This window comes from Columba livia, chromosome 18 (assembly GCF_036013475.1).
Source record: "Columba livia isolate bColLiv1 breed racing homer chromosome 18, bColLiv1.pat.W.v2, whole genome shotgun sequence".
In the NCBI taxonomy this organism is placed as follows: Eukaryota; Metazoa; Chordata; class Aves; order Columbiformes; family Columbidae; genus Columba; species Columba livia.
Genome location: NC_088619.1, coordinates 8,526,691 through 8,541,196, shown reverse-complemented (window position 1 = coordinate 8,541,196; position 14,506 = coordinate 8,526,691). Strand labels below are relative to the sequence as shown.

The 14,506-nt window shown below is 43.0% G+C and overlaps 1 protein-coding gene across 26 annotated transcripts in view; it reads left to right on the top strand.

Annotated features, from left to right (window-relative positions):
* CACNA1G (calcium voltage-gated channel subunit alpha1 G) overlaps nt 1-12,965 on the top strand; it is a 141,672-nt gene extending 128,707 nt beyond the window's left edge. For all 26 annotated transcript variants that reach the window (XM_065034836.1, XM_065034832.1, XM_065034837.1 and 23 more), the window contains 3 exons: nt 1,268-1,457; nt 4,534-4,700; nt 8,387-12,965. In XM_065034836.1, the coding sequence (XP_064890908.1) occupies nt 1,268-1,457; nt 4,534-4,700; nt 8,387-9,241 (1,212 nt within the window). In that variant the 3' untranslated portion in view covers nt 9,242-12,965. The remainder of the gene's footprint in view (nt 1-1,267; nt 1,458-4,533; nt 4,701-8,386) is intronic.
* The last annotated feature ends 1,541 nt before the right edge of the window (nt 12,966-14,506 follow it).

Sequence of the window (14,506 nt, the reverse complement as noted above, 5' to 3'; positions counted from 1 at the left end):
AGCACAGATTTCACTCTCCTTCCCCGAGCTGCATCAGGAGGCTGCGGCATCTCTTATCTGGGCTATATCCATATCGGCAGGTTCCTGAGGACTGAAATTAATGCTGCATGACAGTGCAGATTGTTTTCTTCATTAAATTTACAACAGTGGTCTTCCTTTTTTGTTGTTTTTCTTTCTTTTTCCCTCCTTCTTTTTGTAAATTCCTTTCAATCTCATCATGTTCCTTGTGCATATGAAATACCTTAGTGACATTTTGGTTTTATGACTGATAGATAACAGTGAAAAAAAAAACCAACATCCTAGTGTTGATTTCAGAAAACCTGTAATGCACCGAATGAAGGGAAGATTTGTTGGAAAGTAAGACTGAAAGTTTTCTAAAAATGATCAGAAATATACAGTATCAGACGAGTGTCACATCTTATTTCTGTGTTTTTCAATGGAGAACTTTTAATGAAATAGTTCTTTCATTAGAAATATCCATGGAAGTTGACTTTGCTTCCATTTTTGCTAACACTAGCCAACATAGTAACACCCAAGAACATTTCTGGGATGGAGATGTTTCCTTATGAAATCAGACCTGAATGCACCTCATTTGATATTGCCTCTGGTGCTGCACAAGAGACTCTTCGGCTGTAAAAATTCCACAGTCAACATATATACAATAACCCTTGCTTGCATTAGATCCCTTCTAATTAAAGAATGGCTTTAACCGTTAAGCAGTAGGTTTAGATATCCCTTTCAATAAAATAGGTTTAGTTATTCATTATGCGAGAAGAAAAACCAATAAAATCATACTGGGAGCTAGAATAGTGAATATATTCTGTAAACTAGGTTTTGTATTTGTGTTTTTCGTTGGGGTTATTTTATTGTTAGAAGAGAAAACTACTCACCTTTGCAAAAGTCTGACTTGCTGACAAGGGCACACAGGGCTTTACAGTTATTGCAGAGAATCAAAGCAATGCAAAGCATGTGAACTTTGCTGGCCTTGAGGCATGATGCCTTCTTTGCACATCCCCGAAATAGTCATGGTTTATTACTACAGTGCTGCTTCCTCCGTTTCTGTGGTCCATTCTGTGTGACAATTTATTGACAATACAAAATGAGGGGTAGAGCTTCCTGGTAGCTCCATTTGTGCAACTCGTCCATCCTGACGATGTGCATGCCCATCATGCCATCCCGATTGCAATGGCTGTCACTCGCGTTTCTGGGCACTTCTCCTCTTCCCACCCCATGGTTTCTTCCTTCCTCACTGTTTTTTTCCCCGTAGGCTGATCTCCGCTCCAAAGATGACACGCTGACCTTGTCTCCCAGCAAGGACTTGCTGAGCGTGAGGAAGCCTTCAGTGGGACGGACCCACTCTTTGCCAAATGACAGCTACATGTTCCAGCCACCCTACTCCAGCCCCTGCCCAGCCTCCCTGGGCGAGAGGAACCCGGCACATCACAAGTCCCAGTCAGGTACACATCTGTCAACTGGGACAAGGACAGGACAGGGAAGTGATTGTCCCCCTGTCCTGGGCACTGGTGAGGCCAAATCTCAAGTTCTGGGTTCTATTTTGAGCTCTTCATGCCAAGAAAGCCCTTGAGGTGCTGAAGCGAGTTGAGAGAAGGGAACGGAACTGGGGAAGGGGCTGGAGCACAAGTGTGGTGGGAGTAGCTGAGGGACCTGGGGGATTCAGCTGGAGAACAGGAGCTGAGGGGACTCTGCTCTCTCAACTGCCTGAGAGGAGGTTGTAGCATGGAGGGGGTTGGTCATTTCTCCCAAGCAGCAAGTGATAGGATGAGAAGAAACAACCTCATGTTGCACCAGAGGAAGTTTAGATTGGATATTAGGATAAATTTCTTCCCAGAAATGGTTGTCAAGCATTGGAACAGGCTGCCCAGGACAGTGGTGGAGTCACCATCCCTGGAGGGTTTGAACAGAAGTGGAGATGAGGTTCTTGGGGACATGGGTTAGTGCCAGGGTTGGGTTAACGGCTGGACTCGATGATCCTGAAATCCCAATAGCTGGGATTTTCCAAGCTAACCAGTAGGAGGCAACCAATTGCCATGGGTTTGCAGTGAGGTGTTGATGTCCAGACCTGTGGAATGGCTCTATAAGGACCCTCTACAACTCACAAAGACCCTCCATGGCTTACGAAGTCCAGGCTGTTAAGGACAACTCCTTTCCCCTGGGCTTTTTGGCAATGTGACAGAAAGCGGCTGGCCTGGCTCAGCACCGGTTGTCCCCCTGCCTGGTTCCTCAAGGGTTACAGTCCATCCAGCCTGGGCTCCGTCCATCTTACCTGAGGTAGCTATGGCCCTGAAGCAAAAATCCCAGCAGAAAAATATTTCCTCATGTTTCTTTTTTAGCAGCAGCAGCAGTACCTATCCTAGCAGGTTTTGGAAGCTCTGTATGAGAACATCTGTGAAAGAAGGGAAAATGGTGTCTCAAAATGCCTGTAAAATGAACATAAATGTGCTGAATTGAGAGAGATCTCAGTGTGAGATGAATGGAAAAATGAGAGGGTGTAGAATTGTCCTTCCCAATGCATGTGGTTGGGATATATGCCTCAGAGCTAAATTCAGAGATATTCTTAGATACAGCGTATTGCAGATACCGAGGTGTCTCTCTCTACCTGTACCTCTGTACCTGGACTTGCAGCTGCCTCCTGGTACTTACCAATGTGTTCAATTTACTCTGTCTGCCATGGGTTACCTTCTGCTGGTATGTGAATGTGGCTGTCTTTAATTCTTCCATACATGCCATCATTTTAGACATTTGTCACAGATAAGACAGAGAAGTTTTTACAAGCATTGTCATTTGAAAGCCTCTAAGCAGAACATAATTTCAGCACTGTTCAGAATGGTAGGAGATTTGAACAGATTAGAAAGATGATGTTGAAATTTGCATAGTAATAAGAATTTGTATGAATAGCGACTGTTGAACGGCAGAAAAAAAAAGTGCAGACACAACGGAGGAAGATGAATCTGAAGTCGTGAGAAATCGCTGCCATAATACAGAATTTTCAAGGTCAAGAGCTGTCTTTTAAAGAATCTGTTTGCACATAATGTAAAAGGTGCATCTGAATTCCTGGTCAAACCCCACTGAAGTCAACAGCAAAACTTCCGTTTCCTTCAGTGGAGCCAGAATTTGTGGCTCCCTGTAACACCCAAGAAATTCCTCAGAGTTATAATCCCTGACCATACAAAAGAATCCCATTTGCTACAGCGGGAGTTTCCAGTGCTGCATTTTTGACCCTTTATTTGGATTCGTTTGTCATGTCTTGAACAAAAATTACATCAACTTGACCGAAAAGTGGGTAATTTTGGAGTCCCTTCTTTCTTTAAGATTGCGCTTCCAGCTTGGAGAACTTAATAGCCCCATCTGACAGACATGGCTTGTGAAAGGGGCAGGCCTTGCACCCTTGTACATCCGCAGGAAGAACTGTCCCACTGATATCTAGGAGAAGTATTTTGGGAAGGTAAAGCTGATGTCTTATAACCACATTAAGCAATTAAACCTTTTGTGTTTTCCTCCTCCTGGTGAAATTCCAATCATCTTGAGCAAGCCAAAGCGCTCAGAGGTGGGGAAGGTGCCCAAATCTTGGCGTGTGTATCATTGTCCTGTTCTACCCACAATGTCACCGCTTTGCAGGGTGGGGGAAGTCACCCCTACCTGCTTACAGTTTGTAATATTATAAAGTGCTGTGAAGACAGCAAAAGGTGCCAGGCACCCCTAATAAATCACCACCACTAAGCCATAATATTTCAAGCTGAGAAAGGTTTTGTTGTCAGAAACACTGGCACTTGCAGGAGGTATTTGTTTGAATACTCCTTCGTAATGGGGCTGTTGTTCTGGGAAAGATTCCAGGACAAATGAGATTCTCTGGGATGCGGTCCAGGTTAAATGAATTGTTTTGAAAAATGTTGAGCCTGTGGGAGGGGGGGCGAGCATGCAGAGTTTCAAACCTTTTAGAAGAAGTAGCCAGCAACCACAAAGGGTCAGAAAGAGGTTGGGGAGTGTGTATTTCCTTCTCCTGGGATGCTTTGTGAAACTGGCCTTGAAAGCTGCCAGGTGCTGTTCCCTTTCGCTCCATTTCCAGTGTTTGTGCTGATTTTGAGGTCCCAGCAGTTGGTCTCCGCATACGCTCAGGTACGGATTTATCCTTTTGTAGAGTCTTTCTAAGTCGGATACTGGCGGTGCTGGGCTGTGTGGTTGCCTGCAAAGTTGTTGGCCCGAGAGCAGGGGTGTAGAAATTGCCAGTCCAGATGAACTTCTAGTTTATAATCATCTGTTCTTCACAGGAGCTCATCTCAGTTGTATCAGGGGAAAATGCCAAGAAAAATGAAATAACAGACAATTTTGGTATAATTTATTAGTAGGTGGGAGTTTTTTTTCCCAGTCATGGAGAGCCAGTTGCTGAATTTGGTGGTTTTGCCATGCCTGTCTGGTCCAAGGTGCAACAGAGTGTTTTTTCCAAAAGACCATTGAGATTGAGACACGATCCCTAGATGAACACGTCACATTTCTGTCTCTTCTCCCTCTTGCAAGGTTCAAAGGCATCGGTGCAGTCGCAGCCAGCGGACACCAGCTCTCTCCTGCAAATTCCAAAAGACCATTTCCACCACGTAAGAGCTCAAGACCATTTGGTGAGGGACAAACCCCGCGTTTCCCAGCAGATGCACTCTCCTTCTGCTGAACGGCTCCTCCGCAGACAGGTAAGCACGCTTATGACCGTGAACCTGCTGAGGTTTTATATTGTTGTGTTTTATTTTGGTGTGTCCAGGTTAACCACACTTCAAATTCAAGGAGGGATTCACAGAGAAACCTCAGGAGAACTGTAATTCTCCTACAGAAATAACAAAAAGGTTGATGGATTCTGATCTGAAAGCCATCCAGGAGTCTCTAAAGAATGTGCATGATGAGTATCATCTCCTTTGGCAGCAGGCCTAAATGTTCTCTACGTTGTTAGCACTTAATTTTTTTCAGTCCTCCTCATAAATGCAGCCAAACGCTCCCCAGGGGCTTGTTGGGGTTAAGGAACTAATTCTTAACTGCTGTGATTTTCTCGGAGTTTGAAAGGACACAGGGACTGCAGACTCCGTCCCAGGCCACCCTTCCTCTGGCTCCTCCAGATTCTCGAGAAAGTGTTTAAAGGAAGCTGGATATCTTGTATGTGAAAGCATCACAGAAAGCACACTGTTTTTACAGGGAGAACTGAAAATTAAGATCCTTTTGAATCTCCCATGTGCTTTTGAAAAGTTTGAGTATATGCAAAACAGAACACATTTTATTTTGCAACTGGTTTTATCTCTGGTGTTTGCCTGGTATTGATTTAAATCCTGATTCAACCCAACATCTAAGAGATCTAATCAAAGATTCCAGTCTGGTTGATTGGAAGCATAAGTTTAAATTTCTCTTTTTTAGTAAAATATTTAAACTTGTGCTTCATTCACTCTCATGTTTTTCAGCATATTTCGCTGTGCAGCTGGGCCAGGACCAGCGGCATGTCTGATTCCCCAACTCTGCTTTCTTCAGTAGTTTCCTGCCTGGTTTTATATACACAAAATAGATCAGTCTATTTTTTTTCAAAAGCAATTTCTTTCCTGCATGAAAATATTCCTATTTCTTTCATCTTTTAATCAACATTGACAAATTAGACAGTTGATTCATTAAGCTCTAAAAATGAATGTGAAGTACCAAGGTTAACAATTACATTAGTCTGTAATACTGAATTGACATAAGAAATTCCTAGCATGTATTCGTTTGCACAGGGCTGGCCAGCTACCCCAATCACTGCTAATGGGGAAACTAATTGATGTCATGATTCCAGTTCATAACCACTCTCTCTGGCTTTCTAATGAATAACAGACCCATCCTTTTGAACTGATCTGTCTAGAATAAATTACCATGTTAGCCATCTTCCTCAGCCTAATTTTCTTCATATCTTTGAAAGCTTCTTTTTCTAAACCTTTTCATATGTTCAAGTTAATTTATTCCACTCCCTCCCCTCTCTGCTCATGCAGTGACATGAGCATACTCTTGGAGTGACATTTCTGAGATAAAAAAGCTTTGGGACAATGATCAGATTTGGTCCACGGGCCAGACAGATCCCTCTGAAGGCTGGTGAGGTGTTGCCTTGTTTGTGCTCCCCAGTAGCCAGTTGCTCCCAGTGTGGCTGGTGTAAGGTTGTTCCTGGCAGCTGTGTTGCTGTTACTCTTAGTTGCAATCTCAATGGCCAGACACTGTGAAACTTATGCCTTAAAGAGGCAAATTCCCCTTTACACCCCTGGCACTTGTGCTTGCTCAAGTGCTCCTTTTGTTGCAACCCCTAATTTCTTACTAGCACATCACAATGGCTCAAACTAGCTGTGCATTTTGTTTTGCGATACCCATTTTTCCTTATTGTTACATATATTGCATGTAATTCTGATTTATTTTCTTTTTTCTTCCCTCTTCTTTCTTTCCTTTCCCTTCCCCTTGGCCCCTTTTCTATCCTGAATTTGTGCATAGATAAATCTCGTCCACCACATATCTGGTCCGTGCACTTTCCTCCATCATTAAAACCCACGTGTTCAAACGCCCTTTCCCTTTAGAGTGCTGGAGAGTGGACACAGTCCCACACTAATGTGCGGTTTAGACTCTGGAAAGTTTGACAATTAGTGATGCACTTGCAGATGAAGATGCATGGATTGGATGCTTTAGAGGACATTCCCTGCTGAGGAATACGCTCCTTGGCAGTGCATGGCACAAAAGCTTTTCTCCAGGGGAATTTTACCTGAAAATAAAACTACGTTGATTTTCTGGATCCAGGACTGAGTATCCAAGGCGTAGCCCACACCAGGCTTTGGCTACTACAGGTGTACACCCCAATGGGATGGCAGAAGGTCCTTTTATTTTGCAACAAACCAGTAAAACATTTGTACAAACAGTTAGTACTAACGACTACCAAAGATGCCTGTATCATAGGGAAAGAGCGAGCTGGTGGTGACTAATACTGTCGTGTGCAACACAGGTTGGTGTACAAGCAAAAATAATGACAATAATTACTTTTTGCTTCTGTATTCTATTATTTTGTGGTCTGTGTCTCTTCTCAGGGTATAAACATGATTTCTTCTTCCAAACGCTCACTAAAACTATTGTCATTGAGGAAATCAGAATTAGCTCCACTCTTGGCTGTGGTTAGTTGCCAGTATTATGCTGTAAAATTTGCACTAGAAAGGATTTACCAGTATTGGACAAAATCATTTGCCATATTAAATAGTCTTCTAACTCTCACAGATGACAAAGGGAACCAACGTGCAGATGTAGCAATAGCCTCTTGTGGTTCTGCGCACACACGTGTGCGTGCTGCAGCTGATGAGAGTTCTGCCTGAGTAGAGATCGTTTGGCTCAAATGATCCTTGTGGGACAATTTTTATATCAATTCTAAGATCATTTTGGGGCGACTCGTCACAATAGCATTCCTTAGTATGAGGAATTTCATCTCCTTACACTTCTCTAAAGAGCTGAGACCAGCTGTACGCATTTCCTCCAAATTTCTCTGTGAAGTTTTTAATCTTTAAGATCATTTAAGAGTCTCCTCAAACTGAGACTTTAAGGGCCAGTTAATGTGGCTGATTTATAAACCCGTTTGACAAGGGATGCAGTGCAGTGAAGAGATAAAGCCTTCAATACCAGCCATAGGTTCTCTCTGCCAGCAGGCACTGATGCTGCATACGGCTCAAGACAGCCAAGGCAAAATGTGCCTTAGGAAGCCTGATCTCAAGCATTAGAATCAGTTGAAATAATTACAGATTATTAGTCCAGTTTTGGACTCCAGCTTTTCCATCTCCTCTGCCATACGATGGTGCAGAGTCACAGCTCCAGCCTGGCGACCAAAACCAGGGACATGCTGGTGCCCTGATGCTGGTGCAGAGCGCGGTGGCTCTGGGGACCCTGCTCTGTGTCCTCAGCATTACCTGAGCTAGAGAAGGGAATAAATGGGTTCACATGCACATCTTCCCCTTCCACTTTACCTGGACTGCTAAAATTATAAAGGGGTTTGCTGTAGGCCCTCATCCTTTGCATAACACGAGTGTGTCTAAGTTGGTGTGGGAGTATTCTGTTTTTGCAGCGCTCCATCCTTAGAGGAGAAAGCCAAAGTTCAACCATTTAGGAAGAATGAAGTGCCAAATACCTCTGTCACTCAAACAGGGACAAACCCAGAGATGACCGAAGCATGGGAATTGCTAGAACTCACGGCGCAGGTCGAGTTCTAGGAGTCAGTATGTCTGTGCTGAGGTATCTCAGCAGGGTTGAGTGCCCTGGGAATGTTGTGCCTTACTTGTAATAACCTCTGTTTTGTCTGTCTCTTTCATCTGGCAACTCCCCTCCTCCCCGATCCCTTTGCGCTCCGATACAGATGGCTATAAGGAATGACTCTTTGGATAGCAAGGAGAATCTCCACACCGAGGTGAGTGAACCCTCTGACCCAAATGTCCCCGCTGTGCCCAAGGAGGAGTCACCAGTGGCTCTGACACCCTCAGAAGCACAACAGTTGGCTGCATGGAGCCGGGCGAGTGTTCATACGCAGCAGCATTCCCACAATCAGTATAATATTTCAAAGCAGGCACCAGCGTCATGTGCTTGTACTGACTCATGTCAGGAGACACCTGGAGATTCAATGGACCAAGAAGTATCTGAAATAACCAGCTCCTTGGAGCCTTTCACTTCAGAAACTTGTACAGCCTCCAGTGCCTGTTCAGAGGCTCAGCCTCTCACTCCTAAGAGGAACATAGGCAATACCGGCAACGTTACATTGAAGGACCTGAAGAAATACCACAGCGTAGACACCCAGGGTCTTCTAAAAAAACCACCCTCTTGGTTAGATGATCAAAGGAGACATTCAATAGAAATTTGTTCCATGGAAAACAGCCCTCAGCACCATTCCACATCTAGCTCTTCTGGCTTCATAAGTCAGGTGGTAAGTGAAATGGAAGGCTTGCAAGGAACGCGGCAGAAGAAAAAACTGAGCCCTCCGTGTATATCTATAGATCCACCCAATGGACAGAGTTTGCTGCCCAGAGGACCTCACAGCATCTCGCCTGCTGGTGGAGACATTTGCCTGCGGCGTCGTGCTCCTTCTTGTGAGTCCAAGGATTCGATGGATATAGGAGATTCATTGCTTCCAGACAGTATGTCTGCATCTCCTACCCCAAAGAAAGACCTGTTGACACTTCCTAGCTTTTCCTTTGATCAAACGGAGATGGACCCCTGAGTTACTTTTCTGTCGGTGCCAAATGTTTTCTTCCTTTCATGTAATAGAAAAAACAAAAACAAACAAACAAAAAGAAGAAACTCTGTATTCCAAAATGGCACTGGGTAAAAATTTTCCAAAGAAAGATTAAAGAACCAGCTGGTTAAAAGAGTGGTTAACCTATATCACGCTTACTTAAGCATATGTTCTGCTTAGGTAAAAGCAATACAATGTGCAGAATCTATATGTATATTATATTTTATTAAATTAATTGAATCTAGTATTGCGGGATGTAGTACATTTTGTGACTAAAGACTCGTTTAATTTTCTTCTATTTTATGTGTCTCAGAATATTTCTGAGATAAAGTTGGTTTTTATGAATATTTTAACGTAAAAAAAATATATATTTAATCCCTTCTCTTTTTTTTGTTTTGTTTTGTTTGGATTTCATTTTGTTTTGCAAAGCACAAAATGTAGCCAATTAGTGCATTACAGAGGAAATGTATCCCACAGTCAGCAGTAAATAAGAATTATTTAACGTAATTTATTTTCCCCTTGGACTTCAATAATATTCTGGGAAAAGATTGTTTGAGTAGTATAGAAAAGCAGTGGCAGTTGCTTAACAAAATAACATGCCAATCTCACATAAAATCAACATCCAGAGTGAAAGCAGATGCACAAGCCCAGGAAGGTACAATACGCTGGGTGGTGAATATAGAGCCATTTAACTGTACAAAACACCAAATTATGAGAGGATATTATAGATCATCCCCTGGTGACTCACAAAATCAATGGATAATTTACATACGTGCCTGCGGTCGCTTCTGAGATGTTTTTCCAGTGTTTCCCAGACGGACTGTTTCTTCTGCTGAGTTTTACCCCTGTTTGCACTCGAGCTCCTCCTTTCTACACCCGCCTGGGAAGGAGGGTAAGGCCAAGCTTAAGGTTTGCAGTGGGTGAATTCAGCGCAGACATGACACAGCAGTGGGCTTAAGCACATGTTTAAAGTTAAGCTCTTGCTTAAACTGCCTCAAGGTTGATCGTACTCAAGTAACTATTGAAAATTAAAATCGTGTGCTTATGCATTCGACAGAATCAAGGCCTACTGCAAGTTATTTGTGTAAGAAAGTCTGTAGGTACTGAAATGACTGTTGATTTTCAGTTTAGAAAGTCAAGGGTTTTGCTATCACTGCTAGAGTTAATTTACAGGACCCTGACTGTAATTTTATTTCAAATCTATCAAAAGCCTTAAGCAGCAACATCACGATACAAAGTAGATTAAAGCAGAATTTATGTCCTTACTTTACAACACGTCCTTAATGTCAGTCATCTCGGAAATTAACTGTTTACTTCTGTGCTAATGCCCTCTGCAAAAAAACGATCTGTAAAACTGGACAGCACAGCCTGAAAATCACGAGAGGTTGGGCCGGTTCGACACCTCCCGCTCTTCACAAGACTGATGGAAACCAGACATTAACTTCACTCAACTTTCATGAAATCACATTAAGATGTAGGCTAAATAAGACTCTGCAGGCGTGGTTTGAAGTGTGTGAATAGTCTTGGGTTTAAAGCTGCGTACATGGATAAGGCTTTGCTGTATCGTGTCTTTAAACCAGCACAAGCAGGAGGAGGATTTGTGCTAATTCCGTCAGTTGGGAGTTTGTAACTTTTTGAGAACTACTGATCTTTTCAAATAACTACAACATGTTGATGTACAGCCTTTTTTCCATTCAGAGATTAGACTGTTAAGACTACATGTATCTGCATTAGCTTCAAATATACATCCAGGAAGAAGATGCTGTTTCTACCCAACAGCTCATGTGAGGTCTTAAGCTCCGTTATTTTCACTTGAGGATGTTTACTCCGTAAACAACCCCTGTTGATTTACATGTCCTGTAGAAATGTAAGGGCTTTCAGCGGGAAGTCAGGCAATCAGTGTATTTGAAGGAGAAGGATTAACATTCTGTAATATTTACTGCAGTTAGATTAATTCTTGGCTGGGACGTCTTTCCCCTCTTCAACACGGGCCCATATGGAGACCTCTCTCTTTGATATGCCAGTCCCAATCCAGACTTAAGCCAGTTTAAAGCAATGATTTCAAACAAACCTTTCATCAGTTCTTCCCCTAGATTGTATTTAAGGAAATAATAAAATTACAGTGTACTAAGCCTGAGAAATATTCTTAATCCCTTTTTGGTTTTACACTCATAATGAGCCTTAGCTTTGCCTTTCACATGTACTGAATAATTTGGGAAAATGGCTAGGCCACTAAAATTGCCAACCCTGGTTATTCCTTAATGATTAGGAGTGTGTTTGTGTAGCTGGAATGATACTACTCGTACAGTTCCTTGCTTCTGAAAAAGAAAATTTAAAAAGGCAACATTTTAGCTTGAAATCAAAAATGGTGATATGATCTTAATTCAATGCTCAACTCCAAACGCAACAGAAAGCCTAAAGGCTCTTATATTTTCGATCCTTGGGGTTTGCCCACTGACAAGGTTTGTGGAAGTAACAAAAAGTTTACATCATAGGTGAATATTCAGTGAAGATTAGCTAATAAAAATACTGTTTGATGATGCATTCAGGAAAAGAGATCCATGTAAAATAGTTTGTTTTCTATACTGGATAAGTTTTTTCTAGATGCCCTTTTGAAAGTCAAATACAAATGTCCTGCAGCGCGTGCAATAATCTTAAGATAATTTTAAATACCTTTAGGGGGGTTTTATAGAATTTGACTTTTTTTAAGCAAAATGTACAAAATCCACAGGAATTCTGTAGAATGGTTATGTTGATAGAATTTTTTATATTTTTGTAGAAATCTATAGAGAAATTGTTAAAAGTCCGCGTAGCACCTTGGGAACAGAAGCAGCTCTTATCTACAAGTTTCTTTTCATAGGCCTGGAGCCAGACCTGCTGTGTTACGTGTAGAGCCCAGTTTCAGAGCCGGCATCCAGGTCGCGCTTAGAAGTAAGCAGCTAAGCTCAAGTTCTACAATATTGCAGTGCTATTACTGTTCGAGAACTGTACCCGTATCAAACACCCACCCCCAAAACTCAGCCCCTATTGAGGGTAAAGTAGTCGCATGGCTATCCAGTTCATTCAAGCACACCAGCACTTTACTACTGTGGATTTACTGTAGGCAGGAGGATATTCTGCTATTGCCAGTCTGACACATGAGGAAAGAGAGATTGCAGATGTGTCTGGAGAAATGTAAATTCCATCCTTGCAGCCCCTTGCACATAGAACTGACTTTTCATAGCTCGGTTACAGGCTGTTTATACTGTAGATTTTTAGGAGGAGGGCAAAGAAAACACTGTTTTTGACTTCTGTGGTTTGCACTCAGCACAAGGTGTGTTCAAGGAGGGAAAAAAAAGAAAACAAAAGCATTACCATTGTAAATTAGGCTATACCCCAGTCTCCCCTTTTCTGCCCCTTTGGCTATAATAACCCATGTACACTATTACACAAGGTGACTAGAGTAGGCACGGTACCATTGCAATGTCCGTAACATCCTAGTATATATTATAGAACTTTGTATTTAATAGTTAATATATTGTTATACTGTATCAGGTATATAGGCCAAAATGAGGTCTTTTGGTCAGGGCAACAAAAGGTGGTATTCATGGGGAAAATTGGGTTAAAATGTTCCTTTTTTAAAAAAAGAAAAAAGACAAAAAATGAGTGTAAATCTTTACAAATGACAAAAACAAATGTGTCCTATTAAAATCTTTTGAAAAGAAAACAACCGTGCGCTTCCCTTTTTTGTTGTTGCTGATGATAATCTGTATAATTCTGGGCAGTCAAATCTTCGGTCACGTTTTAATTGCGAACAGTTGGAGTAGGTATTGTATAGCAGCCACAGACGGGGAGTTGAAAGACAGATTGTGAAATGTCGGCCCTTTGTGAAGCAATTTGGTTTGACATGGCGAGTCTGGCCCGAGCACATTGCCCAAGGTGTGCTCGTGTACCAAGGAGACCATCGGTTGCGCTCCTGCGATGGCACCACACTGGCAGGGGATGGCTTGGCAAGGGCTCAACGATGAGAAAGCTGCTGGGACTGCAAAGGACAAGGGGCAGATGTGGTTTGCCCATGAAAACTTGTTGAAGAGGAAGATGCCGGGCTTTTCTACGCATTCACAGCTTTAGGATTTCCAGCTTGAAGCACAGCAGCCTTTTCTCCATCACTTCTGCAGTCATTTAGCTCCTTCCAAAGCAGGAGTTGGTGGGGATGGTACCACCTGTGTGTGCTCCGAGCCCAGATGCTGCTTAGGTACCACCAGAATCAGCTGAACCTAAACTCTTCAGGGGTCTTTAGTGAATGAGTTATTTGTAATAGCTCCTAAAGTAAAGAGTCTCCTCTGAGGAGCATCCGCTGGAGGGAGGAACCAGGCGCTTGGGCACTCCAGCACTGCTGCTCACTTCGGCGTGAGGATCTCTCTGCAGGGGAGGGACCCTAAACGGACATCCCAAGTGATTATGTTGCCTAGAGGGTGTCTGATAAAAGCCCTCTCGTATTTAACTATCAGTAGAAGACAACAAGAAGGAAGTTCTCCCTTAGAGAGAAAATGTGGTTCTGTGCAAAATCCCATGCAAGTCCATGCAGAGCAGGACTCCAGTGGTGAGCTCTGCCATGCACCTGCCTTGGCCATCTGCGGGGCCAACCCCACCAGGCTGAAACTGCTGAAGTACATTCCCATACCCCACAGTATTAAGGTAAACTGGGCTGGGCCAAGAACACAGAGCAGCTCACAGGTTCGAGCACTTTACACCTTTCTGCACACAGGTGAGTTTAACCCTGTGGAAACTCCTTACAGTGGATGGCAAAACCCTCTATTACCAGTGCTGGGTTTCAGAGAAGCTTGGGAGGGAGGTTGGTTTTTTGTTCTGTTTTGTGAATATTCCCATATGAAGCTCTTTTCCTGAGTTTTGCTCATGTTTTTTCAAAGGCTCGCACCCGGCCTGGCTGCTTGCTCTCACCTTGGCGGAGCTGGGGTATGGCACTTCGTTATTCTGTCTGGTAGGTAATTTGGATGTCATGTGAAACTAGATTGTTTTCTATGTAATGGTAGCTACATCTAGGCGAGTAGCACTTAAAATTTAATTTGTTTCTGGTTTAATTGAGGCAGTTAGGTGAACTTGGCTAACTGTCCTGCTTTCTGGAGAGCAGCGTCCCATCGGAGGAGCTGTGTGCACAGCACATCCCTCGGGCAGAGCTCTGCAAAACCCTGCAAGTAGCTGGGAAGAAATGGGAGAGGCCTGTTTGTGCCTTCAGTATTTCAGGTGTTC